Source organism: Apteryx mantelli, chromosome 4, assembly GCF_036417845.1.
Source record: "Apteryx mantelli isolate bAptMan1 chromosome 4, bAptMan1.hap1, whole genome shotgun sequence".
In the NCBI taxonomy this organism is placed as follows: domain Eukaryota; kingdom Metazoa; phylum Chordata; class Aves; order Apterygiformes; family Apterygidae; genus Apteryx; species Apteryx mantelli.
The window spans coordinates 78,963,521-78,988,144 of record NC_089981.1 but is presented as its reverse complement, the minus strand read 5'-3'; the positions used below and the strand labels follow the sequence as shown (position 1 = coordinate 78,988,144).

Sequence of the window (24,624 nt, the reverse complement as noted above, 5' to 3'; positions counted from 1 at the left end):
TACAAGCAACCGATACACTGCAGTTTTGGTTCCTGTTAGACTTTTCTTCCAAATATAATGGAAAATTTTCTCCTGTACCTATTTCCTATGGCTACCTCCATTTATTTCCCAAAGTTAACACAAGTAAGATACAGCAGAAAAATGAATTATTTCTTTTCAACCTAAATGCTCTAACCAACCAACATCCATGCTCTTAACCCATCCAACTACAGAGTACAACAAGGACCAAGAGGCTGAATGCTCTATCATTTAGCTGCCCTAACTGACATCCTAATGTTCTTCAGGCATCTTGAAAATTTATCTATCTTTTATGACACATAGATATCATAAGATACCTCTCTTAGGATTTCTCCATACCTCTCCCTCCAAACAATAAATTCAAAAACAAACATCAGCTACTTCAGTGCATTACAGGTCATATTTCCACATCTTTCTTCACTTTCACAAGCTGCATGCTAACCGAGTGTCAACATAGTTATACAAAACAACATTATTTCCTGCTAAAATCATTGCTGGGAAGCTGCTTCCCCTTCTCCAAGCAGAAACTCCAGTTTCAGCAGAATGCTTTCTGGTAATAGTATTCAGTAAACTAGCATGCATTCCACATCGATCTGCTTACATTTATGAATGAACATTCTTTAACTCTAATGTTAATGTTTTCTTTTTATACAGTGTACCTAATTATGGTTCAGAGCAGTCGAGATGGTTCATAGTTTTCCAATTTAACCAGAGATTCTCTTTTCCAGTCCTGAGACAGATCTCATTCCACTTTTAGAACAGGAGAATCTGAGCTTTTATTTTGGTCTTTCACACTTTGATGATGAGGTTCTTCAATGTGACATTGTAAATGATTGTAATTCAAAATATTTTTTTGCTTACATTTCCACAACTGATTTTTATCTCCCAAAACACAACCAAATTGGTTGATTTGGTTTGTATGTTAGTGCTGACACTAGCAGTACACTCTGGCATAAGTTCTTGTAACTCTTCCTTTGAATGTAAATGCCATGGGTACCCAGCATTTTGGAATAACTCTAGCCACGAACCAAAACCTCACTGTATTGCATACTGAGCAAACAAGAAGAATGTCAAAGGAACAGAATTAGAACAAAAAGGATCTCTACCCAGCAAAGAGAGAACAGAAAGAAAAACTATTTTAAGTTATATCAGACTTCTCCATTTTTAAATCAGGAAAAGCTCATATTATTATGTTGCAACAGTTAAAGCTTTATGTTTTATTGATTTCTCTTACCTTTCTAGTTATGAAGTCAAATTTTGTATCACACTGCATACATCTTGGGCACTAGGAAACAGTACAGATTAACATTAAACTACAAAATTTCTTTATCTTTAATCCTACCACCATGCACAAAGACTGAACTTTATATTATCTCCCAAGAAGAGACAGTTCCAACAAATTTCCATCTTTTATCTTTTCACCATGGATGGTTTTCATTTTTTTTATATTTTAAATATTGATGGAGCAAAATAGTGTTATCTCCACCCATAGGGCAGAAAAAAATCCCAGACAACTACATTTCAGAAGTTCACATCATACTTAATATGTTTGGCTATCCAGACTGTTTACTGTGTTTTCTTATAAGTTACCATCCTCACTGTATTATACTGTGATGCTCTGTTGACCTCCTAAAACATTGTTTATGTATTTTAATGCTCCCAATAGTTTACACACTTTTCAAACACGCTAGATTTTTGGTTTTCTTCCAAGCCACCAAGACTTAATTTTTATTTCTGCTACAAAATGTCACTTCCTGAAAAAACTCTTTCCGAAAAAAGCTTACACCCACACTCCATCCAAAAGAAAAGGCAGAAAAAAATGAAGAGGTTTCTCTAAAGAGAATTTTAAGGGCCAAAAACTTTCATTTCTAAACTACCAGCAGAGATCAATGATAGTTATGATAAAATTTTCTATACAGAAAGTCACCTACCAAAAGACTGATACTCAGCAGTAGATCACTGGATTTTCACCAAGACTTCACATAACTCTACCCACTATATCAGAAACTCCTCTCCAAGACTTACAAAGTAATCATTGCTAGATTTATTTGCATATATTAATGCAAAAACTCTGCTTGACATTTGAATCAGAAGAACATGGTTAGATTCTCACCGATGAATAACCTTCAGCATTTGGTCAATGCAGCATTCTCAAGGTCTCATCTCTATAACAAGTAATATTCTACAGATAGTATCACATTTTGCTCTGTACTGACCTTGATTTAGTGTTTTACTTTCTGATGCATGTGGTTTAATACACTGTCTGGGAGCTGGGCCTGGCAAGCATTTCAGTATACCTTTGAATTCACTAGGAGTCAAAACCATTTTCTTAAGGAAAATGTGGGGTTTTTTTAGATCAGAAATCACAAAGCACAAGCCACAAACAAGAAAAAAAACTCTAAATACTGTCTTAAACAGATTTTGTACATGATATTATGCAAAAATACATATAAGTTGCTTCAGCAACTTCAGCAAGTAACAGAATTATCCCTCTTCTTATTTTATGCTTCATATAAACTCTGGAGAAAATATTTTTGAATTCCAGACCTACACTGATAAAAGTGTCCAATACACAGAGCAGAAGTAAATAACTCACAAATAAATGGTATGTGGTTGCAGACATCACTGAATGGGGTTTTCCTGAAAGAATGTTCTGTTTCTAACTTGATATATAAGGCACTTCTGCATTGTAAAGATACTTACATAATATCAACTCCTACTTTTGCCTGGGAAAAGATCACTATTGAGGAACACCTTGACAGGTGAATCCTCCCTATTCATCCATATGCTGACATAGCTAGAAAGTGCATGAGTACAATTACATTTTATTGCTTGAAGTTTTGTATCTTATTTACACAGAGGTAAGCATGATGTCTGAGAGTTGCTTTAAGTTTTCAAGGTACTGGCTTTTTAAAACTACAGTAAATCCGAATTTTTTGGAAAGTGAAAACAAAAAGATTTGAGATAATAAATAAATTGCATATTCATGCCAGGCGTTTTTATTTAACATGCAATCAACACACCACTAATACTGATATCAGATAATTCCAAGATGCAATAACTGGCGGATGTTCTTCCATTTTCCTCTTGCTATATCAGGTTAATTCAAAAATACTGAGAGCTAATCCATTATAGAGTGGAACTTCTCATGCATTTGCTGTAGTATAATAACAGATTAGTATAGTATTCTGGATCCACCCAAAGGTCAGAATACTGTAGATGGACAGTAAGCGGTGACTACACTTCTTAGGCTTTTTTTTTGCATATACAATTTCAAAGTGATTGCAGCAGTGATGCCACCTAACACCTCGCTAAGCTTCTTATCACAGAGAACATCTGCAAATGCGAAAGTCTGCAAACTCATCAAATCAGACCTTGTACCATGCCCTACCAAAACAGCTGATGCCAGAGTGGAAGAAACCACAACACAAACACACAGCGGATATGGCTTTTGATGTCTCCTGATATATTATGACTGTACATGGCAAATTCATGGCTCAGCTACATGGGTGGGCAAGCAGTCTGAGTGCAGCTCTGCCACACAACTAGTGTTGACTCTGAGAACCTGACCCAACAGAGGCCCCCGCTACATTAAACTCAGTTCCTTCCCGCAATGAACCAGAATGATCCCTAGGGAACCACTGTCACCTCACCTGTAAACTTCTCAGAGGTCTTACACATCCCAGCTCAAAGGTATGCAGTGTTCCTCAGCCACAAAAAGATCCAGTATGAAGCTGGATGGTCCTGAGGTTTGGCCACCTCTGCAGTCTAACATATAAATTTTACAGTTTCTAGTCCAAGATTTCTTTAATAGGAACATCATCAGTTGAGCAGCTGCACATGTAGTGATCAGCATTTTAAGCTTCGTCTCAAGTTTGACGATGCTCGGCACAAATTTACAGGATATTATCCACCTCAACTCATTCATTATTCAATTCTGATAAAGAACAGACTAACAAAAATAAAGTCTTCTGCAGTCCTCCTCCAGTCTTACAATTCAAATTCCTCGTAGTATAACACCTGATATTTAAAGATTGTGTAATCTTGTGATTTAAATTAAAAAAAAAACAACTGAAATAAATGTCAATGATTATATAATAAGTTTAGCACAACTACTAACATAATTTGGGGGTCAGTATTTTTAAACATAAATCAGTACATATCTGCTGCAGAAGAAAAATACAGCTACTGAATTGGTGACTTATTGGCTACGTAGCAGAAGCTAGTATATTTGAAATGCTGAATCAACTTTTGGTAATACTAGTCTCTTCTCCTGGACAAAGAAAAGATGTTTTATACTTTAGTTTACTGAACTGCACTAAATGAATGGCTGACATAGTAACAAGAACAAATGTTCTTGTTTAGGCCACGAACTACAGATAGTGTCTCTTTAAAGTTGATTTTATTATTAAAAATATTTTTATTATTAAAAACATGGTTTATAAGCTTTCTTGTATATTGCATACTTTAAGAAAGAAAGATTGTAACATGATATTTTGTTAATGTTAATCAATTGGAAGTTAGAATTTGAGCACACCTGGACTTAAATCTAGTAAAATAATTGTTTTTACAAAATAACAAGAAATGTAAGATTAAGAATATGAATAAATATAAAATGTGCGTCTATAACATACTTCCTCTCAATAGCAATTACCACCAAGTTTGATGCAAAAGCAACATTCAGTCACAAACCAACGTCACCAGTCTATTGTCCAACAGATGAGAGGAAAGGTTGATTCTCAAGGAGAACACTTGAGCTACAAATGTCATATAAAAGTCAAAGTAATAATACACAGATTGATTTGAGTTACCTAAAATTTACAGACACGTTCTCAAATAAATCTAACAAGTTTAAGTAAATACTAATATAATTCTCAAATGACCTTCAGTTGAGTTAAGATATTACTGTGTACTAGACCCAGTTGAAAGCACTTTATTTTTCTTAAGGAAGCTACTCTACTATAATTCAGGATTACTGAAATATAAAGCTACATTTTAGAAGGTCAAAGAGAAAACGACTTTCAATTTAAGATAAATGTTATGCAAATGGTATCCACTGCTGATGATGTCAGCAGTCAGGTTTCCGGGAGGCTCAGGCCAATATGCACAGAGCACATTAAGTGACATACTGAGCAAAACCAGACTCCACACTACACGCAACACACAAAGAAACTACGTAGAGAATAATTTGAATTGGACTTTGGTACACACTCCCTGATCAATACAAACCATATCTGCAGCCACCCCAGTGCGCCACACCTGATGTACAATGCCAGCTGGGAGCCCCAAGCGCTGTGGACCTATACCTTAAATGACACTCCGCACTTGTCACTGAACATTTCGTCTCATCTACACTCAATGCAAGACATGCACAGTTGCTACCAATGACAGAGAGGTTTTTTTTTTTCTTTAAGAACAGAAAAGACTAACTTGATAGAACTCCCACAAGACACACTACATTTTCTCATACTGCTTGTTTAAAACAAGCTGAAAAAGTCACTTTCCAAAAAGGGTTGTTATTTTGGAAAAAAACAGCAAATCAACTTGGTAGCCACACACCATATGCCAGTAAAGGTTAGTCTCAGGTGCCTGAGCCACAGAAGCTCCACTAGTAGAGTGAGGCTGCTCGTATAATTACTTTTACACAGGACTTTGCCTCAACAGACATCTGGTAGAGGCACAATTTTTTTCTTGTTCCTAATCAAGTTCGTTATGACAGGAAAACATAGCCTTCTCATAAAAGACAAACCAATCATATCAGTATCTGGCAAGGAGTGGGTTTGTTTAATGACTGCTTACTTTACTCCATACTGGTTTATCACTACCAAAAATAATCTCAATTTTGCATCATATTAAAGACATTTTTTTTTAACAGTTTGTAGGGTGGATACAATATAAACAACTGATTCTGAATTCTGTTAGCATCTGTCCGTAGGCACTGGTAACAAATAATGTGTATTACAGAAAATTTTGTATAGCATCATGATTATACAGTTTACATGAAAAGTATTTAAAAGCAAAGTTGTTTGAAATAGTCCGAGTTACTCAATACTTATTTAACACTAAGAACATTCACACTGAGAGCCAGAAAGGGCTACCTTAGCCTTTCACTATACTTTGTGGGTTTTTTTAAATCCACATGGTCTTCAAAGTTCTATTTGCTGTTTTATAAGCATTTAAAGAGAACAACTACTTCATTAAATGTTAGTGCCGCACAGTTCGCAACACTTATCTCATTAAATTCTTCACTAACTTTTGTGACAGGGCCTTTGTTCTATGGAAAAAGAGTAATGCTCCTATCCTTTTTACCCCAATAAGCTAAGCGAAATAAAACTGCATGGTTTGCAATAAGAAAAAAAAAAAGCAGCCGGGCAAGTCCGACGTGCTGCCTTATCAGTTTTTGACACGAGCTGAGCCAAGGTACCTAAACGAGCCGGAGAGATGAGGGGGCTCCGACCGGGGAGCCGCGCACTGCCCGCCGCCAGCAGCCCCGCCGCGCCGCACCGCGCCAGCAGCGCGCTCAGAGCCCCGTCCTGGGGGCTCCGCGCTCCGCCCGCTCCCAGGCGGCCGCTGTGCCCGGACGGGGCCGCCGCCCCAGGCGACAGCGAGGGCCGCCGCCCCGAAGGAGCCGCCTCGAGACGGAAAAAGGGGAAGAAGCGCAACCCCTGCGCCCAGGTCGCGGCCCCCACTCCCCCCGGCGCAGGCGGGCGCGCGGAGGGGGGCGGCAGTGACCCCGCCGGCCAACGGCCGCCGCCGGACAGCCGCTGGGAGCCGTTGGGGGGCGGGCAGGGCCCTTCGGGCGGGACGCGCGCCGCCTGAGGGGGTTTCTCCGGGTCGCCCCGGCGCCTCCACACCGCATCCCGGCTGATACCTCCTTGTCAGGCACCCAGGGCGGCTCGTCCAAGCCGAAGGGGCTGCGGGCAGAGCGGTGCTCGGGCACCATGCGCAGCCCGCTGGGCGAGCGCACCAGCTTCTTGGCGTCGCGGGCCTCACAGCCCGACATCTTCCCCCCAACTCCGCCACCGCTACTCGCCCCCCGGGACTGGCGCCGCTGCCGCCCAATCGCCGCCCGGACCCCTCGAAACGGGCACATCAAGGGACCAATGGAATGCGGAGAGACGACAATCCCCGCCCACCCGTTCCCGACATCCAATAGAGCGCAGCCTCCAGACTTCCCGGCCAATTCCGTATCGCTCGGGATGTGGGGCTGGTATTTACTCCCTCTCCCGCCCCTTTGCGTGCTAGATGCGCATGCGCAACGGGAAGCGCAGCTTCACAACCCGGAAGCGAAGGACATAAACGCTTCAGTCAGGCCCCAGTATTCAGCGCTCAAAGAAGCTTTGTAGCCAATCAGCGAGGAGGAGCGAGTAGGGGGCGGGCTCCCCTGGCCGAAGCCTCGCGGAGCTGGCGCTGGGTGGCGGGACGGCGCCCTGCGGCGGCCGTTTCGGAGCGCTCCTCGCAGGGCTGGTGCCTGCCGCGGACGCTAATCAACTCCTCACTGCTCCTGCCGAAGCGAACCGCAACCGAAAGCGTCCTAAGCTCTTCCGGGTAGCGCCCTGCCATTGGCTGCTCCGCTGGCAGCTCTCGCTCTGAGGCGCCCTCATTGGCCTGTGCCTAACGACGTCGCAGGCAAGCCGCTTCGCCGATTGGCTGCGGTGTTTGGCGTCGCGTGGCGTCGCGGGGGCGGTTAGGCGCGTTGGCGGGCGGGCTCTGCAGGGCGTCGTGGGGCGCGCGGCGGTCACGCGCAGGTAGCTTGTGCGCGCTCTCGTCCGCGTAAGAGCGGCGTTTCCTTCGATCCTGATGTTTGTGGCCCTACTCAGGTTACAGCAAAGGCGAATTTGCTTTGTGAGGTTGCAGCCGTTTTGTCTTCCTCTTTATAGCTGTAACGTCGCGTAACTTACCTGACGGATGTTTTCCAGAGGTTGATGAAGAACAGCTCGTTTCGGTAGGCGTGTGGTACGGAGAGGAGGCTGCGCCGTTTCTCCTCGTCTCGTTGTGGCCCTGCTATTCCCCGTGTTCGTGCTCACTGTCTTCCGTGATAGCCTGCTCTGCTGGAAATAGAAAACCTAGGCACTCGTCCCTGCTCGACTGGTTTAGAGTTTATCAATTTATGTTTTTCCTGTGCCTTCAACCATAAATACGAATCGGTACTGAATAGATTCTTCTTTTCTCCTCCAACTGATGAATTGAATGTCATACAACTAAGCGCATGAGGATTTTGAAACGGGCTTCAAAATCAAAGGCCCTTTGTATTTTTTTGCTCCAATCCTACTTTGCTACAGTTGTTTTCTGGTAATTTCCCTCTCTTCCTAGTGCCTTAAGCAGCAGTAGCTGAATTTCAATGGCTTCAGATGAGTGAAGTATGCAAAATGATGTGGAATCCTTTGAGTCAAAGGTCATGATTATAATTAATTTCAATAAGCTTGAACTTTGAAACACTTGTCAGAAAGTTGCTTTTAATAACTATTGCTTAAAAATGATTTTTTTTTCCTACATTCATTCTGTTCTCAGGATCCATGGCAAACTTCCTTCCCCCATGTTAAAAAGCTGAATGTTCATTAAGTCATGTATTCTTATATAACTCTTAAGTGTCGAACGCTATCCTTCATAAAGATGATCTGCGTAACAGTAATAAGCATCACAGTATTTTTTTTTTCCCTAGGTAATTATAGTACTAAACTGTAGAGTTTTAGATCAAAGTACTAAAACAGCATGTAACGTTGTTGTTGTTAGTAACAAACTATGTTTTAGTAAATCAAAATACATTTGAATTTCAGATATATGACTAGTTCTGGATTATTCTGAATTGCATGTCCATGAGGGTTTTTTTTCCTCTTTGAAAATGAAAAGTTTTTGTAAAGAACGGCAGGATAGAAATTACTGCATATTTGCAAGCTTCAGTCGAGAGCAAATACCCTAGGTGGGTATACAATTAAAATGACCAGCAATTTGTAACTACATCATTATTAGTTTAAGTCTTTAATAGCATATATGCAACGAACTATCTGAGAAGACCTCAGCCACTGTGCTGAATCATTGCTGCTTTTCTAAAATAATGAAGAAATGTATTGTTAAAAAGTAAAAATAGAATATTCCTACAAAGTTATCACACTGAATCATGCTTATTTTTTGTATTGCATGTATGTCTGATTTAAAAAAATATATAATAGGTGATAATTACCTGATGTTCTGTTCACCCCAGTTACTGTATCAGGAAATGGATTGGGACCAGTTTGACTTGAACCCTAAAGTAATTGCTGCCCTTAAAAAAGGTAACTTAATCTGCAAGTGTTTAGCTAATAAGTCTTCCTTTAAATAATTGTGTGTTTGTGGATATAAGTATATAGATAGCAACATTTTGGAACTGCAATTAAATATTTCATAAGCCAATCTTGTAATTAGAAATGATAGCTTCTCCCCATGATTCAATGATTCCAAACAATTTTATAGCATGTTTTGATACATTCAATGTAAATGTTGCCTGCTTAGATCACAAGAATTTAATCCTGTGGTGTAGATAAACTTTAGGGGAAGTAGGAAGTGGGAGAACTTTTCTTTTGTGCATAAGAATGTAATCCAGCCAAAATTATTTATAAGAATTCCTCTAATTTCAGCTGACATAAAATCAGTGAAAGAGATTTTAAATCTTTCTGAAGCAGACTTGCAAAGATTGATGAAACTATCCAGTGCAGATATACAGTATTTACTGAAAACAATCTCTCGCACACTGAGGAAAAATAGTATGCTTACAGGTAATACAGCTAATGCAAAAAAAAAAAAAAAAAGTATTCTATTTAAATCATCAAATGTATTGTCACTGGGAGAAGGTATAGTTTTGGTTCCTAGTTAATAAGTAATATGATTTGATAATGATTCTGAAAATGAAAAGGCTTAATTATCCTAAGGACAGCTCCTGTGAGATCCTGAAGGTAGATGGAAGTGGATGGGAATCATTCTTCAGGATCAAGCCTATTTAAAACACAACAAAATAATTCCCCAGACTGGAAAACTTGATGAGAGGAACACAAGATTTTCCTTTCTCTTGCTGAACTCTGTCTCTCTCATTATTTTCCTTTCGGACTGAGACTAGTTGAAAAGCTTGTCTGTTAGAAACTATATAAATGATGTGATACAAACACATAATTCCAAATCTGCAGGATCTGACAGCTCCTCCTGTACAAATGCTTCATGGCAGCTCTGTACTTCTAATCTGTTTCCTTGAGCTCTACATATATCTTCAGGTCTTGGCCAGATGCCTGCTATGCTCTTTCATAGTCTGCTATAGCTTTCCATTTCCATAACTGCTCTGCTTGAACCGTGTTGGCAAGATTTTCCCTATGTGTAGCTTTCCATAGAGACTCTTTAGAGGCAGAGAAAGGAAAAAAAGATCTAGAGGAGGAAAGGGTACAGTGTAAACTATCTATTTTTGCTCATGGCATACAATTAATAGATTGTGCATGGGAAAGGGAGGTGCGGAAGACCAGGCTAAATTAGAAAAACCTCCCATCAACAAAGAAAGTATCTGTTGCAGATGCAAACCTGGTGTATAGCCTCTATATTGTATCATTGTGTGTTAGAAAGATACTAAATGGAACTTTTTCTTTCCTCCCTTCCCCCCCCCCCTTTAAAAAAAATATCCTTCAGCGCTTCAGCTCTACCAAGATAAACATCATCTCACCTCCCAACACCAGAAACTAAGCCTGGGATGTTCAGTACTAGATAACTTGTTAAAAGGTGGCATTCCTTTAGTGGGAATCACAGAACTTGCCGGCGAAAGTTCTGCTGGGAAGACCCAGATTAGTTTACAGCTGTGCCTTTGTGTGCAGTATCCTTACAAATATGGTGGATTAGAGTCTGGTAAGTACTGGAATGTATACGTTGATTTATTTGCCATTTGGAGGAATATGCTGTCTTTAAGAGCATTATTTCTGTGTTGAAGTAAATGTTTTTATTCGCTGAATGTCTTGCCCTTCTGCAGTAGCATTAGTGGTAAGCTAATTGGTAACGCAGCAGTATGAAGAGAAAAGCATACTGTGCACATGCCCTGCATTGCAACGTAATGTAATATAAAATTGCTGTTGGCTGTTGTTTACCCACCTGCCAATGTGGGTGAAAGAAGACACACATGCAAACAACATAGGAAAAGCATCACTGTCATAAGTACTTACTGACTTCTCAAGTAACAACCACAGCAAAACAGCTTGTCAAACAGGTAATTTTCCACAAACATCTCTGGTATGTGGTGTATATTCCCAGTTAGAGGTTTTAAATTTCAAATAATATTTAGTTTGATTACCCTAATTAAAATAATTTACAGAGTAAAATTGATGGAAAACTAGTTGAAGAAAGCATTGTTTTATACATGCGATTTTCCAATTTTTGCAAAAATAAGTAGATTTTCTTTGAAATATGGCTTTTGACTGTCTCTTTCCCCTTAATCTAACTTCTGATATTTTCTTTTATGTCTTTTTAGAAAGGGAAAAATCTGTCTCACTTCCAAGAATTCACTGTCCTGGTGGTCTGCTTTAATTGTTTTTTGGCTGTGATCTTGCTCTTCTTTCCATGTAACACTGGGTTTAATTTGGCAGCTCAGTGGTTTGTTGTGGAGAAACTTCCTCAATTATTTCTTGTACCGTATCTACCCACATGGAAAAATCCTGGAGTGTCCAAATGAAAATAGTGCTTAAAGGGCAGAAATGAGCCTTTGACTTGCATTACTTTGCTTTAAGTTATGTCATTAATCAGAGCAGAAGCAAATATATGCTGTTCAATTCCTTCCTGTGTTGCTGTTAACTGCTACAGATATTATGAGTGAAAATATGTTTTCATTCATACCCCAGTGCTTCTCTCTATTTGTGTTGGAAGAAAAGAACAAACTAGAACAGAGTCAGAATACAGAAAAAGGGGCCCAGCATCCTACTGGCATTTTTGTCTCGAGAATCTTCCTTTGAGAGCCACAGAATGGCCCATCTGTTGTTACTTGTGTGTGGAGATGGTGGCTGTTCCTTAGCACTTGGTGATATTGTGATTGCTTCATTGCGGTTGCATTCCCCATTTAGCCACTGCCAAGCGGTTCGTGAAAGAGCAGTGGATAGGGTGGTCATCGTATAGATGCTCCTGTGAGAGAGCCAGAGCATTTTTGAAGGGCTGAGAGGACAGAACTTTTGAGGATCTTGATTAGACTGCAGTATAAGTACATCAAGGAATCCTTGTTTTTAGAAACTGGTAATGAATGGTACCTATCTTGATGAGATATGTTAGTAGGAGCTGCAACATAGCAGATCATCATCATAGTACATCAGAGCAGATCTATGTCAAGCTTAAATTTAAAATTCTAAACCGTAATCACAGTATTACAACTAATATGTTGGATTTATCGAACTGTTTTGTAAAATTAGAGTACTCCAAAATGAAGGAGGAAAAAAATGATACAAAGTTAAAGGCTGTTGCACAACCTTGATTCTTTTACAATCTATGAATAAGAAATGTTGGGTTTCACATGGAGAAATACAGGAAAGAAAGTAATGAAGAGCTTTTTTTCTTTAGAAAACTTGGAAGAAGGAGAACAATGATGCTTATTTTTCATCACAGAAGTCTAGCTCGACCAATAGAAGAAGATAAAACTCCTTGCTAAAAGTTTGCTAAACGTTTAAATTTATGGGGTTATTTTTTTTTAGTGCTAGAAACTTTTGCCTTCTCTTAGGTGGTGATGTTGAAATACATTTCTTGAGACAGTAAAGATTTATTGTGTATTTACTTCATTTGACTTTGTGCTATTCTTGTTTATAGTTTTCAGTGCTAGAAGGTTGGCAGCAAACCAAAAAATTGGGACATCCTTTGCCTCAAAGTTATCTTTGTACCATTCTAAGAATGTCAGTTATGGTCTGTTGCATATTGGCTGAATTTATATGCCCATATTTATGAGTAAATATAATGAATATAATGTGACAAATTCATAACTACATTAGAATTCTGAATTAGAAAAGATATTTGCTACGGATTCTTGCTAACAAAGTCAGTTTGGTGCATGGCAGATTATGTTTCTAGGACTGAAAATTCTTCCATTCCCTTATTTGAAAATCATTTGCAACTTTCGAGTTTTTTTCTTTTTGGTCTTTTTTTTTTTTCCCCCAACAACCAGTATAGTACTGTCATCAGCCTAAATGACAGAAGAGCACTGAGACCTGATAAAATAGCTAGTTTCTATTTTCTTGTTGTAGAACTGTGGGGAAGGATGCTTATGTGATCATTCAGGACAACTTTCTAAGAGTGTCTCCCAGCTTCTCTTTCAAAAGTGATAAATACCCAGGCTCTTGAATTGCTGCTAGTGTTGACAGCTTCCTAATAAACTGTAAATAGCATGATGCCATAGGCTCTTCTCTGTCTTGTACTGGTCTCTTCTTTTTATTTAGGTTGTGACAATCCGCCTATCATTAAGATATCTGAATATTGTTAAGGGCTTTGGCTTTGTGATTAGACATTTGTCTTTCCTGTTGGGTTTGCCTGTCTGTCAGTATCTTCTAACTTGAACTCCTGTAACTGCTACAAAGCACCTCTTGCATTTTTAATGCGTGGGTGTGTGTTCTTGCTATTCGAATGCTTTTATTGTGGCTCAACTGAAGATCCCAGGCAGAAGTTGAAGAATCTTTACAAGGGTCCAATAGGATAGAGTGCTACTCTCCTTTTACTGTGAGACTTGAATTTTAGGCCAAAACAAAGTTCATCCACTGTATTTTGTGGGGGTTAACTCTCTCAAGAAAGATCAGGATGAAAATTACATTACCGTCTTCTGAAATGAGCAGCATTTCAAGAAAGAAGGTTGTCCCACTGTATACTTTGGAGAAAGCACGACTGGACCAGTTATGTACTGAGACTACAATATCTGCTCTATTAGATTTAACTGATGTCATACAAGTATTACAGCAGAGTGGAAGGTTGGCAGGTAACTGATCTGGTGTTTGCAAAACTGAACTGAGGCAGGAAACACCAGTCAGTCTGTGCACTGAAACTGTTCTGAAGAACGAAATAATCTCTTTTGATTTTTTTTTAACACAAATGTTTCCCTGAAACAATTATTTAGCATAAGTAAATGTGATCGTTTGAACTTTAAAATCCCTGTTGTGATTTTACAAAGGGGATAGAGTGTATATATTGGGCAGGTATTTTAAAACTAGGTTGCTGGACCAGTAGCTCAGAGAGGACCAGATTTTTGCTTCTCCAGCTTTTTCTTTCTTCCCTAGAGGTATTACAGCTGCAGGATTACCTTGCAAACTGAGACTCAACTGAGTATGTTTATAATACAGTAGGGTTGGTTGATGCTTTTAGTCTTCTGCTTTTACGTTATGATTGTTCCTATCACTATTCTTACTACTGTACTGAAGTTATCTGTGAGGAATGTCTTTATCTTTAGTAGAATTTTACATTCTTTGTCTCCAGATAATTCTTTATATATATATAATATATATATTTTTTTTTCCAGCAAGAATACTGTGTTCTTTGTTTAGAAATGTATTGAGTGGTGCAATACCTCTGGATTGAAAGGCAGATATCTAAACATTATAGTATTGATCTATGTAGAAGTGTGAGTCTGCATTTGAAAAGACATAAACAGTCTCAAATAACAAACATTCCACCCTTTATGTAAACTGAGGAGAGTAGAAAGGACATACTGCTTAAGGCAGGTCTGACTTTAAAAAGCAAATATTCTCTCTGTGAGCCAGTATCTGTGATAAAGAAATCCCTGTCATTCAGAATTAGGCTGCGTTGTGCAAAAGCCAATCTGTTGTGAAGAAGAATGGTAGATGAGAGGTCCAGAATGTTGTACATCGGAACTGTTCTAGCCTTCAGACATTTCAACACAAGTGAGCATAGCTTTTCTTAGTATGAGCTTGGAAGCACATGGGCTTAAGGGAGCTGCGTATCTTTCTCCCCACCCTCCTCCCCTTGCCCCCACCAAGTTTATCTAAAGCTGTGGATTTGCACCATAATGATTTGAGTTTTGTGACTCAAGTCTTGCAAGACGTTATTGGTTTATCTGAGCAAATATTGATGCTAGATATACATAACGAATCAAATTCATGATTAGAAATTTGTCTTGACTCACTGGCTTTTTAGAAATCATGAAACTGAAAAATTTGATTAGGAATGTCTGGAACTGCCTTCAGTCAAGTTACATGCCTGCCTATTCGATATTCATCACCACCCAACTTGACAGTGACAGCTGTGAGAAATGATCCAGTTAGGAGAAATTAACCTAGAAAAATAGTCAAGAAAGTTAAAGTTCACTGAATTAGCTGTTTAATAATTAGCTATTTAACTAACTTAAGCAGTTAAATTATACAATTTATTAAATAATGTACTGTGCTTTTCTCACCCTAATATTCATACAAGTTCAGACAGTATTCAGCAAGCTGTGGATGTCACTGTAAACTTAATGTATTCAAGTACTGGTGGACTTACTTTCTGTTTTGATTTCCTTCTGCCCAAATGAAAAATTGCACATATGCTCATTTGTGTCTACAAGTATTGCATATGAGTTCACCTATTGTAATTATCAAATACATTGTTTATGCTCACAGTTTCAAATCCAAAATTCCATCCACTCAAATAATATTTGAAATAGAAAGTGTGTGTGGGAAAATACAGAAACCATTTGTAGTTCAATTTTGCACTCTTTTTCTTTTTTTTTTTTTTTTGGTGTTATAGTACAGGAATCATGATCAGGTAATGACATCAGTCTTCAAGCAAATTAGGCTTATGGCCATGCTTGTTTCTTATAGAAGAGTTCTCAAAATTCAATACCTTGTGTTATGCAGGTGCCCATCAGCAAAATATTTTTATTTGGAATGGAAAACTTTCAATATTTCCTCAATCCAGCCCTGTGCTCTTCCGGTTCCTACTATTGGGTATAGTTTCATATTTTTTCTGTGGAATATGTTGTGTGTTTGGAAGTTGCAACTGGAAATGGGACTTTCTGCTCCCTAGAGAGCCAGTGTAGAAAATGGACCACTGGGGTGGAAATACTGAGGAGGTCCAGTGTTGCCAAGCGCATCAGCTGCCAAGCTGTATTAGCAGCTCGAACCATTTCAGCGAGTGGGCTTAATCCTTAGATGTAATCCTATAATTATTAGCTGTTGTTTTCAGACAATTCTGACTAATTCTACAATAACAGCAACAGTATTCTAATAAAGAAAATACTGCACATAATCCTTTTTTCTCCAAATCTTTGACATATGTAGTTAACTTTCTCTACAATAATGCATTCTTGTTAACCAGAACCTGCAGTAAAAATATATAGCCATCACTGACAGTAATGTGATGAAGTATAATACTTTTTATCTAATGTACTATTTTCAGGAAGAGTTAATTGGAATGAGAATGGATGACTGATCCTCTTTAAACTGTTTTACAAGTATGGCAAAAAGTATCCCTCCATATATAAATTTGATATCGAGAAGGTTCAAAAGGGTGAGTGAAATTAATCAGAATTACTAGTCTAAGGCAAACTATGCAGTACCAGTATTACTCTATTTGTGGTTGAAGAGGTTACGATACTCCATCATCCCGGTCAGGCAGGCAGGCGTTCTGCGGCCGTGCAGGAAGAGTGGCACCTAGTGGACCACTGGAGAGTGCAAAAATGCAGTTGTGCCAGAAGGCACTAAAAAGGCATCTGGCAGCTACAGGAAAGTCATAGCAGCGTTTTCTTTTGGTTGTTCATCATTGATTCAATAGGAGTGTACAAAAGTAAAAAGAATTTCCAGTTAAGTATGCTTAACTTCTAAGTGCATAATGCGTTGTTTTGTTTTTGTGCTGTTAAAAAAACTGTGTCTATCTAAGAGCCATGATTTAGTAACAGGTTGTTTTCTGGATTGTAGGAGCAGTCTACATTTGTACAGAAGACGTATTCCCAAGTAAACGTTTGCAGCAACTCATAGATCAACAGCATAAGCTGCGTGCAGATGTTCCAACTGAAATCATACAGAAAATCAAATTTGGAAACAGTATTTTCATTGAGCACGCAGCAGACCTAGTAAGTAGTGGCATGACTTACAAATAAATCATTATAATGCTATAACCCAGTTACCACAGGAGTCTTTTTGATGCAGAAGAGCTTGCAAAAGACTACAAGTGACCTAAGGTTTACAATGAATACTTGCTTTTTTATCTCTGCCAATTGCTTTTAGAAAACTGAGTCAGGTCTTCAGGAGCTAAGTCTTTTACTTAGTGTTTCATTGTGAAAGGTTGGGAGCTATTCAAAGATAAACATCCATCTTTTTCAGAATGAATGATGTGGTGGGTTTTATAAATCTTTATGTTTATTAAAATGCAGTAGAGTTATTGCTGCTGGTTTTACTACAGCTCCTAGAGAAATCTTGATTGAGTTTGCAGACAGGATACAAACGTGTATGCAAAAGGTGGTCCATATTTGCAATATAAGGCCAGAGTTAATAAGTTGAAAATCAAATGAATAGAAGGGAAGGATACAAAAAATGATGCCCAGAATAAGTAGTGGCACAGCATAACAGCTGTAGTGCTGCTGTCTTTCCCCTTCTCTCATTTTTAGACATCTTAGTAGAGTTGGGGGAAAAAAAGATACTAACTTCAGTACCATGTTCTTGCCTTGTAAAGACACATCTTTGTGCTTTCTAATTTCTTAAATGGCCATGGATATGTAGTTTATTTGATAGAACATTAGAAGTTCTGTTTTCTGTAAGGCTCAAAAGCAGATCTTGTTAACATATTCTGATTGCTGGCACTTTGTTAATCTTGGTCTTAGTTTATAAGTGTAAGAAGATATTGTACGTTCGTATGATATATTTGCCACTTATTCACTGCATAGCCCAGGCAGCAGCTAAGCTGCCTTTTCCACGTACCTTCCATTGGAAGCATTAATTAAAGTTCTTACTGCAGTCTTTTGGAGCTATAAAGTATGTTATTGTAAAAAGTCTGCATAATAACAGGAAAAAATCAACTTAAAATAATATGTACATTTCTCTAAAATACCCTTAAAATATTATACTCCCTGTTAAGCAATTGCACGGTAGATTTTTCACAATTTATGTATTGCTGTATATAGCTTGTGTTCCCGCTTGCTTGCTCTCTCAATCCATATAGATTACACATATATAGCAATATACATAGAATAGATTGTTATAGAGAGAGAGAGATAGGTTATAGCAATTGAAGTAGAAACTCAAATTATAATTGCAGTCTGTATTTTCTTCCACATCAAAATTTTTGACATGTTTCATTCTGAAGAATTCAGTTGTTCATGTATTCACTTGAAAGGAATGAGTCTTGTATGGACAGAAAGTTCCCATACATTTAGAAAAACTGAAATGTTTGAAGGGAAGCACAGTTGCCTGTAGACATACCAGCAAGTGGAAACAAAAAAAATTCATTTTCCGGAATCTGAAGATCATATATTCTACTGAGTAATTTTTACCTCACTTATATCATCACAGGCTTTTTTTTTTTTTAAATACTATTGCTTTTGTCAGGAGCAGCTAGTTTAATAGAATAGATCTTACTGTAATTCAGACTTGAGAATTACAATCTAGTTCTAATAGCTATGGAATGTTGAAAGATATTACCTGTAATTTTGGATGCGTGTAAGCTTTTCAGCTGTGAGCCCCTACTTCTTTAAAGAATGGCACCAATCAAAAGAACTGTAACTGTCTGGGTTTTGTTTTTGTTTATTGCCAATGTTGTCCCTGAATGATTGACATCTAGAAGCTAAGATTATTGTATGCTTGCTCTCCTTTGTACTCAGCTATTGTAGACCACTGCTAAAGACAAGATCTGGCCTAGAAAGACCTTTGGTCTGACTAGTATCACTATTATTACATAAAGTTACACTCTGCAAAGTATTTTCTACTAAAACTTCCTGCAGTTGGAAAGTTTGGAGAACTTCAAAATATTCAATTGATAAAACTTTTTTCATAAAAAGGGAGGAAATGAGTTGCAGATATTAATAGGACTTTTGATCAAGGGGGGGTTGATATAGTAGCTGTATATTTTATCACCAAAATGTCATTAGTGAAATAGCAGCATAGTCTTTAACTTCTGTTTTGAATATTTAATGCTAGTCTTGAGTGCTCAGTGTTTTAGTAAGAACCACTGCTGCAAAATAGGAATGGTTCAGGACTGTGCTATTGCATTCTCGAGATCTGGAAACATCCGAACATACTTGATTTAAGTGAGTACAGCTGCAAATAACTTCAGTAGATTGCACATGATATACACAGGTTGCATTTAGTTTCCTTTGTTTGTTTGTTTTAGATAAAAATGCAAGACACCCCTTAAAAATTTTTACCAGTGAAACTTACAGATCCACAAACTCATTCTCTGATTAGAAACTTCATCAGCTTACATTTAAGTGATGAGAACTGTAGTTACTATCCTAATCTTACAAATATTGTTATTTGAATCGTTTCAGTGTCAGATATTTGTATTTTGCGATAGGACACCTTCCACAACTGCATTACTAAAAGGATTTCTTTACTGCTCACAAGAGGCATGGCGCGGCTGGTGGTCGTAGACTCTATTGCTGCTTTGTTTCGATGCGAATTTGGAGTTTCAGATTCTGTTACGAAAGCTCGGTATTTGCAGACATTTGGAGCACAGCTTCACAGTTTAAGCACTAGATTCAGGACTCCAATAATGTGCATTAATCAGGTATGACATCAAAAATACTTACTTTATAAGGCCGTTAAATTAATGGCTGTTGGGGGGAGATTTGTGCAAACAGATTTGTAAGTGTTGCTTTTAAAAGTAACACTGTCAACTGAGTCTTATTGACAGACAGAAACTTCCAGTTTCCTTAAACTAGGTTACTTTAAACCAGTAAATTTTAATGTTTTCAAAATTTAAGAATATCATTTAGGCCTGACAGGACAGGCCTTCAAAAGTAGTAAATTCATTGGGAATTAGACACCTTTTGGAGATTTGGGTATCAGTACCTTTTACCTGCATGTATAAAAAAGATATGATTAATAGCTTAAGTATAGGAACAGTGTGTGTGGTGTGTGGTTGTTTATTTTTGTTTTTGTTTTTTCTTTTGTGTTTGTTTTAACAGATTCAGCATCTAATAGCAGTTACATTCCTATAAACTTTAGCTAGCTAAATTGTTGAAGCACTGTAAACTAAGGTAGTACTTCACAATTCCTTTTAGTTTGCCTTGAAAGAATAAGGGTTTTATATATATGATTCAATAATTTGGACTTTATTGGCTTCATTCTCTTTCCTTCTGTTTGCCAAAAACAAATGCATAACTACAAGTCACGTTCAAATGTTACTTTCTGATTTAGGTGACTGATGCAGTGAGTGAATCAGAAGCTGCTCAGTGCAATTGTAGGTAAGTCATGTCCTGCAAAACGAAATGTAACAGTGTCACACATAGAAGCATTTAACTAGCGTATTTTTCTTTAACTCCCATATAAACTGTAGGAACATATTAAGAGCAGCAGTGGATCTACCCAACAAGCTGTATTTGCTGGAGAGCAGTAATAGCTACCATGCTGTAAATCAGGGGAAAAAAAACCCAAAACCCTGTAGTATACAGTTATGTGGTAATTCCTTACCACAGGGAGTAGGTTAGGGGAGAAAAATCCCTGGAGTTAATGGCTGCTGTACTTGCTAACACAGGAGAATTTGTATCTCAACTTGTTTCTGATATAACTGGGTGCATTTTCTGCCTGTTTAGAAAAATATAGCAACCCAACTTTGTGGGGGGGGGGGGGGGTGGTTGTTGGTGTTTTAAGAAAAAAATCTGAGCAACAAGAACAACTGCCTTTTGACACCAAGAGATTAACAGGATTCAAACAAATATATTTTTGTTTGAAGCCTAATGATAATCTTAATTTATTACATAAGCTAGGAGTTAAATACATGCATTTTTTGAAAAGTTAACATAGGTCCTCCTGATTCAGAACTTGACAAAGAACAAGGTGACTGTAACTCTTTGCTGGAGAGGTTGCATATTCTCCAGGAAGAAGATTGTTTTAAGCTTTGATGAATTGAAAAAATATATAAATATAAATATATATATTTATATATGCACACACACACACTCCATATACATACATACATGCATACATGCATACATACATATATATATATTATATATATATATATAATATCTATCCAGCATTTCTAAATGTAGTTTCTAATGGAATTCAGGGCCAAAAGTATTTTAAGTGCAAACACTTTTCTATTACTATTTTCCTGCCACAAGAGGGAATCCTTCAAGACAGAGGCAGGTATTCACCATGGCTGAAGTTTGAAGAATGACTGAACTATTCTGTATAAAAGCACTCTTCCTCTTCCAGTCCTCAGCTGACTATAGAGGAAGCCTAGCACTTAGTGGTGTGTGCATAATCCCCCTATAATCTCTACAGCTTTAAATAGAGCAAATGGTAGTAAATATGTAAGGCAGTAGATGATTTTTAGTTATAATCAAACTCAAGATGTTTCATATTAAATTCATACATGTGGAAATCTGTAATGCTTTCTTTATAGTGCAGTGGATAGCAGAGTTTCTCCAGCACTTGGAATAACCTGGGCAAATCAACTGCTAATGAGATTGATGGTCAGTCGAGTATCACAACCCGAACAGTCATCTGGAGTTGCGTTACACCACACTGGAAGTGTGAGGACTTTAAGAGTAGTTTTTGCTCCTCATCTCCCTTCATCCTTTTGCTACTATACAGTAAAATTGGAAGGTGTGAAAGGAATAAATCCGTTGCATGATATGGCATCCTGCTTCAAAAATTTATAGAATTACTGTTGCTACAGGAAGAATTATTAGTAACCTAAGGTTGTTCACACATAAGAGAAATGGATCCTGAAATACATAACAGGTGATATGATAATACATTTTAAAGCCTCTTCTCCATTGTGAAAGGCTGATGTTTCTATATTTAGATATATCATCAGCTTTTCATCTTGAGATAAGTATTCTGAAGGAGAGTAAAGCTGTAGGTAGGCAGACAGCATAATATAGTGTGATGTGGAGATCCCTATGTTAAGGAGACCTGACTTTTGAGGATTTTTTTTTTTTTTTTAATAGCACACTACTCTAGAAACAGCATATGCTGCAATCATACACCTTTTCTGCTTCCAGACCCAAAAGGGGCTCAAATTCAACCAGTTAATGCTGTCTACTTGTATTTCTAGTCCTCATGTTGGCATTAAGCATAGCCATTTTTCTATTTTTAGGGCCTTTGTCACAAATCAGGTGGCCTCTTCTTAATAAAAATGCTTGTTCTTAATGTTAGGACAAACAAACAGGAAGAAAGACCTTAAACTATTTTATAATTTTAATCAAAATATTACTTTTTACTGCTTTTGGACTGTGTGGGCATATCTGACTTCATGTAACTTCTACAAGTTATTTGGAAATTTAAAGAAAGGATTAAAGGGTCACACAAGCGATGGTAGCTATGAGAGGCAAAGCAGACGTAAAAGGACTGGATCTGTTAGTCATAGACCCAGAACTTCCACTAATGTTGTTCATTTCAGCCTGCTCTTTTTCCACTTTTCCTGCTTTCCAGATCTCTCTCCTCATAGCAAAAGCTTGTTTAGCCTCTTGTGTTTACACAAACCAAACACGCACCCCAGCCCCCTTATTCTGCTTGCCTGTGTCTAAAACTCACTGAGTGGTAACCAGATGGTCTCAGAGCATGAGCTCCGTTCATGTTCTTGACGGTGCAGTTGGCTGTGTTTTGTAAGGTGTATTTAGTGTTCCTGACTGTCTTCTGGTTCTCTTCCTAGCTCTGTAGTATCTGTCTCTTTTTGGAAGGACTTTTGCTGTTGCTGTTCACTGCAGGATGGTGTTCTTGTCTTACTGTTCCTCTGTTTGCTCTCTGCATAAGCTTGTTCAAAAACACAAGCAACTCACTGGTGAGCTTTCTACTGTAGACTAGTGCTCTATCTCTACAAATAAGATATTAGCTGTCCAACATTTTTCTGTGAGTCTCCAACCAAGGTTATCAGGTCTAAAACAGCTTTCCTTCCTTCTCTTGCTGCTCCATTTTTCTAGTGCAGTAGACTATACTGTTGTCTTCTCTGCCATTTAAGCCTATGCATAATCAATGATTACTGTATGTCCTTACAGCTAGGCTCCACTTAAATCGTGCTGTTTCTGAATGGCTCTGTTAGCTGTTTTCATCCATTCACACAGCTACAATTCTCTTTCCAGGGGTTTTTATTACCTTTACATGGTTTTCTTTACATCTTTCTTCTTGTTACTGTTCATCACATCTTTTTCTGCCCTCTGCTACAGTTTCCTTTTTCTAGCCATCACCTGCATTATCGTCACTGTGAAAGAAAGCTAGATGAAAAGTTACTTATGCGCATTTTCCAAAGACATTAGACCTCATTCTGCCTGTGTTACTTGGGTGCCTGCTCACTTGTATCAGGTACTTGTTAAGCTTTCAGACAGATAGATAGTTTTTTTCTTCTCCCTGCTTTCTCAGGATGCCCAGACAAAGGCAGCATCTGTCTCATTCTGGGCTTTTGTTTGCCTTTAAAGCTACATTGCTCAGTTAAGCCTTTCCGCTAATGAGAACATTTAGTTCTCCATAGTCTAAGTAATAAAAAAATCCCTTCTAGGGAAGTACAGGGGGTGGGTTCGATATTCATAAATCTCTTAGTATTGTGAGGTTTCAGTCCATCGTTAAAGCTTGAGCATCTTCCCTCAATACCATTGCTTAGTAAAATGCATTCCTTTTACATTTTAGAGTACATCACTCTAGTGAAACAACCGTTTTCTGGTAGAAATCTTCCTTCCCCCTATTCCCTATGATAGTCTTCAAGGATGCAGCTGTGTCTTGTCAAAGCACACAGCTGGGCAGCAGAAAGGAAGTTTTGTCCAGCTGTTACATGGGTCTGCTGGAACCCTCCGGCAGCAGATTTCTCAGAGGTATGAGAAGTATGATGCAAGGAAGTGAGGCATAAGACGATATGGACAGCACAACTGCCTCAGGGAAGTTCTTCAGAAGAATCTGTACAGGCAAGCCTTGGCACTGAAGGAAGGAAAATCCAAGCCAAAGGACTTCTGAGACCCCTTCTGCTGTGTAAAGATCTTGTGCAATAGCATAAACTGAAATTGGCTTTAAAGCCCTTTTTTAATGTCTTATTCAGCTTTGTGTATTCAAAAGTGACCATGCTGTCTTGTATTTTTAATTTTTAATAAAATCAAACCATAAAAAACAGAAGTCATGCTGTGTACTCAATCTAAGGAAAAAGTGAGATTGCTGTAACTCAGAGCCCTGGGTACCCTGTATGTTCCACCCCTCCTTGAAACAAATTTTAATGAAGATAGATAAACAAACGCAGCATTGGTAACTCATATTACTGTTTTCCATTCCTGGCCTATTTATCTGGGACAGGAACTTTGCAACATACTGTTTAATAATAATTCTTTAAAAAAATAAAAGCTATCAATCGACTGTGGCTGTAGTTGATTTGTGAGTGTCTGAAAACGAGTCGGCTGATTCCTATTACAGAGCCTCATTAAAGCCCAGGCTAGGATCCCTGGGGATTGCCTCACTGCGAACCACTCCGTCTTCCCTTCATGGTGTGTCTTGTAATACTGCTGTAGCA

At 38.3% G+C, this 24,624-nt stretch overlaps 2 protein-coding genes across 11 annotated transcripts in view; one reads left to right on the top strand and one right to left on the bottom strand.

Moving 5' to 3' along the window:
* ZFYVE21 (zinc finger FYVE-type containing 21) overlaps positions 1–7,622 on the bottom strand; it is a 16,232-nt gene extending 8,610 nt beyond the window's left edge. For 2 of the 3 annotated variants that reach the window (XM_013940808.2, XM_013940811.2), the window contains exons 1-2: positions 6,890–7,051; positions 1,253–1,303 (exon numbers count right to left, since the gene is read on the bottom strand). In XM_013940808.2, the coding sequence (XP_013796262.1) occupies positions 1,253–1,303; positions 6,890–7,021 (183 nt within the window). In that variant the 5' untranslated portion in view covers positions 7,022–7,051. Of the gene's footprint in view, positions 1–1,252; positions 1,304–6,889; positions 7,052–7,517 lie in introns of those variants that run through there. The other variant, XM_013940810.2, reaches the window with a different exon arrangement.
* On the top strand, positions 7,606–24,624 carry XRCC3 (X-ray repair cross complementing 3). Of its 8 annotated transcripts, XM_067295046.1 has the most exons (11): positions 7,606–7,647; positions 7,938–8,165; positions 8,796–8,938; positions 9,221–9,290; positions 9,633–9,770; positions 10,663–10,875; positions 16,893–17,047; positions 19,483–19,695; positions 20,328–20,374; positions 21,538–21,878; positions 23,760–24,624. In XM_067295046.1, the coding sequence occupies exons 4-10, from the start codon at positions 9,236–9,238 to the stop codon at positions 21,794–21,796; spliced, it is 1,080 nt and encodes a 359-aa protein (XP_067151147.1). In that variant the 5' UTR covers positions 7,606–7,647; positions 7,938–8,165; positions 8,796–8,938; positions 9,221–9,235; the 3' UTR covers positions 21,797–21,878; positions 23,760–24,624. The 8 variants fall into 8 exon arrangements, with proteins under 8 accessions (XP_067151147.1, XP_067151150.1, XP_067151146.1 ...); XM_067295049.1 differs by lacking the exon at positions 8,796–8,938 and having other exon boundaries at positions 7,938–8,413; positions 21,538–21,667; XM_067295045.1 differs by lacking the exon at positions 8,796–8,938 and having other exon boundaries at positions 7,938–8,413.

Coding starts and splice junctions, on each gene's coding strand:
- XRCC3 (XM_067295045.1), top strand. CDS start 8,381: ATGCAAAATGATGTGGAATCCTTTGAGTCAAAG. Junction 9,771..10,662: donor GAAAAATAGTATGCTTACAG/GTAATACAGCTA, acceptor AATATCCTTCAG/CGCTTCAGCTCTACCAAGAT. Junction 19,696..20,327: donor CAATAATGTGCATTAATCAG/GTATGACATCAA, acceptor TTTCTGATTTAG/GTGACTGATGCAGTGAGTGA.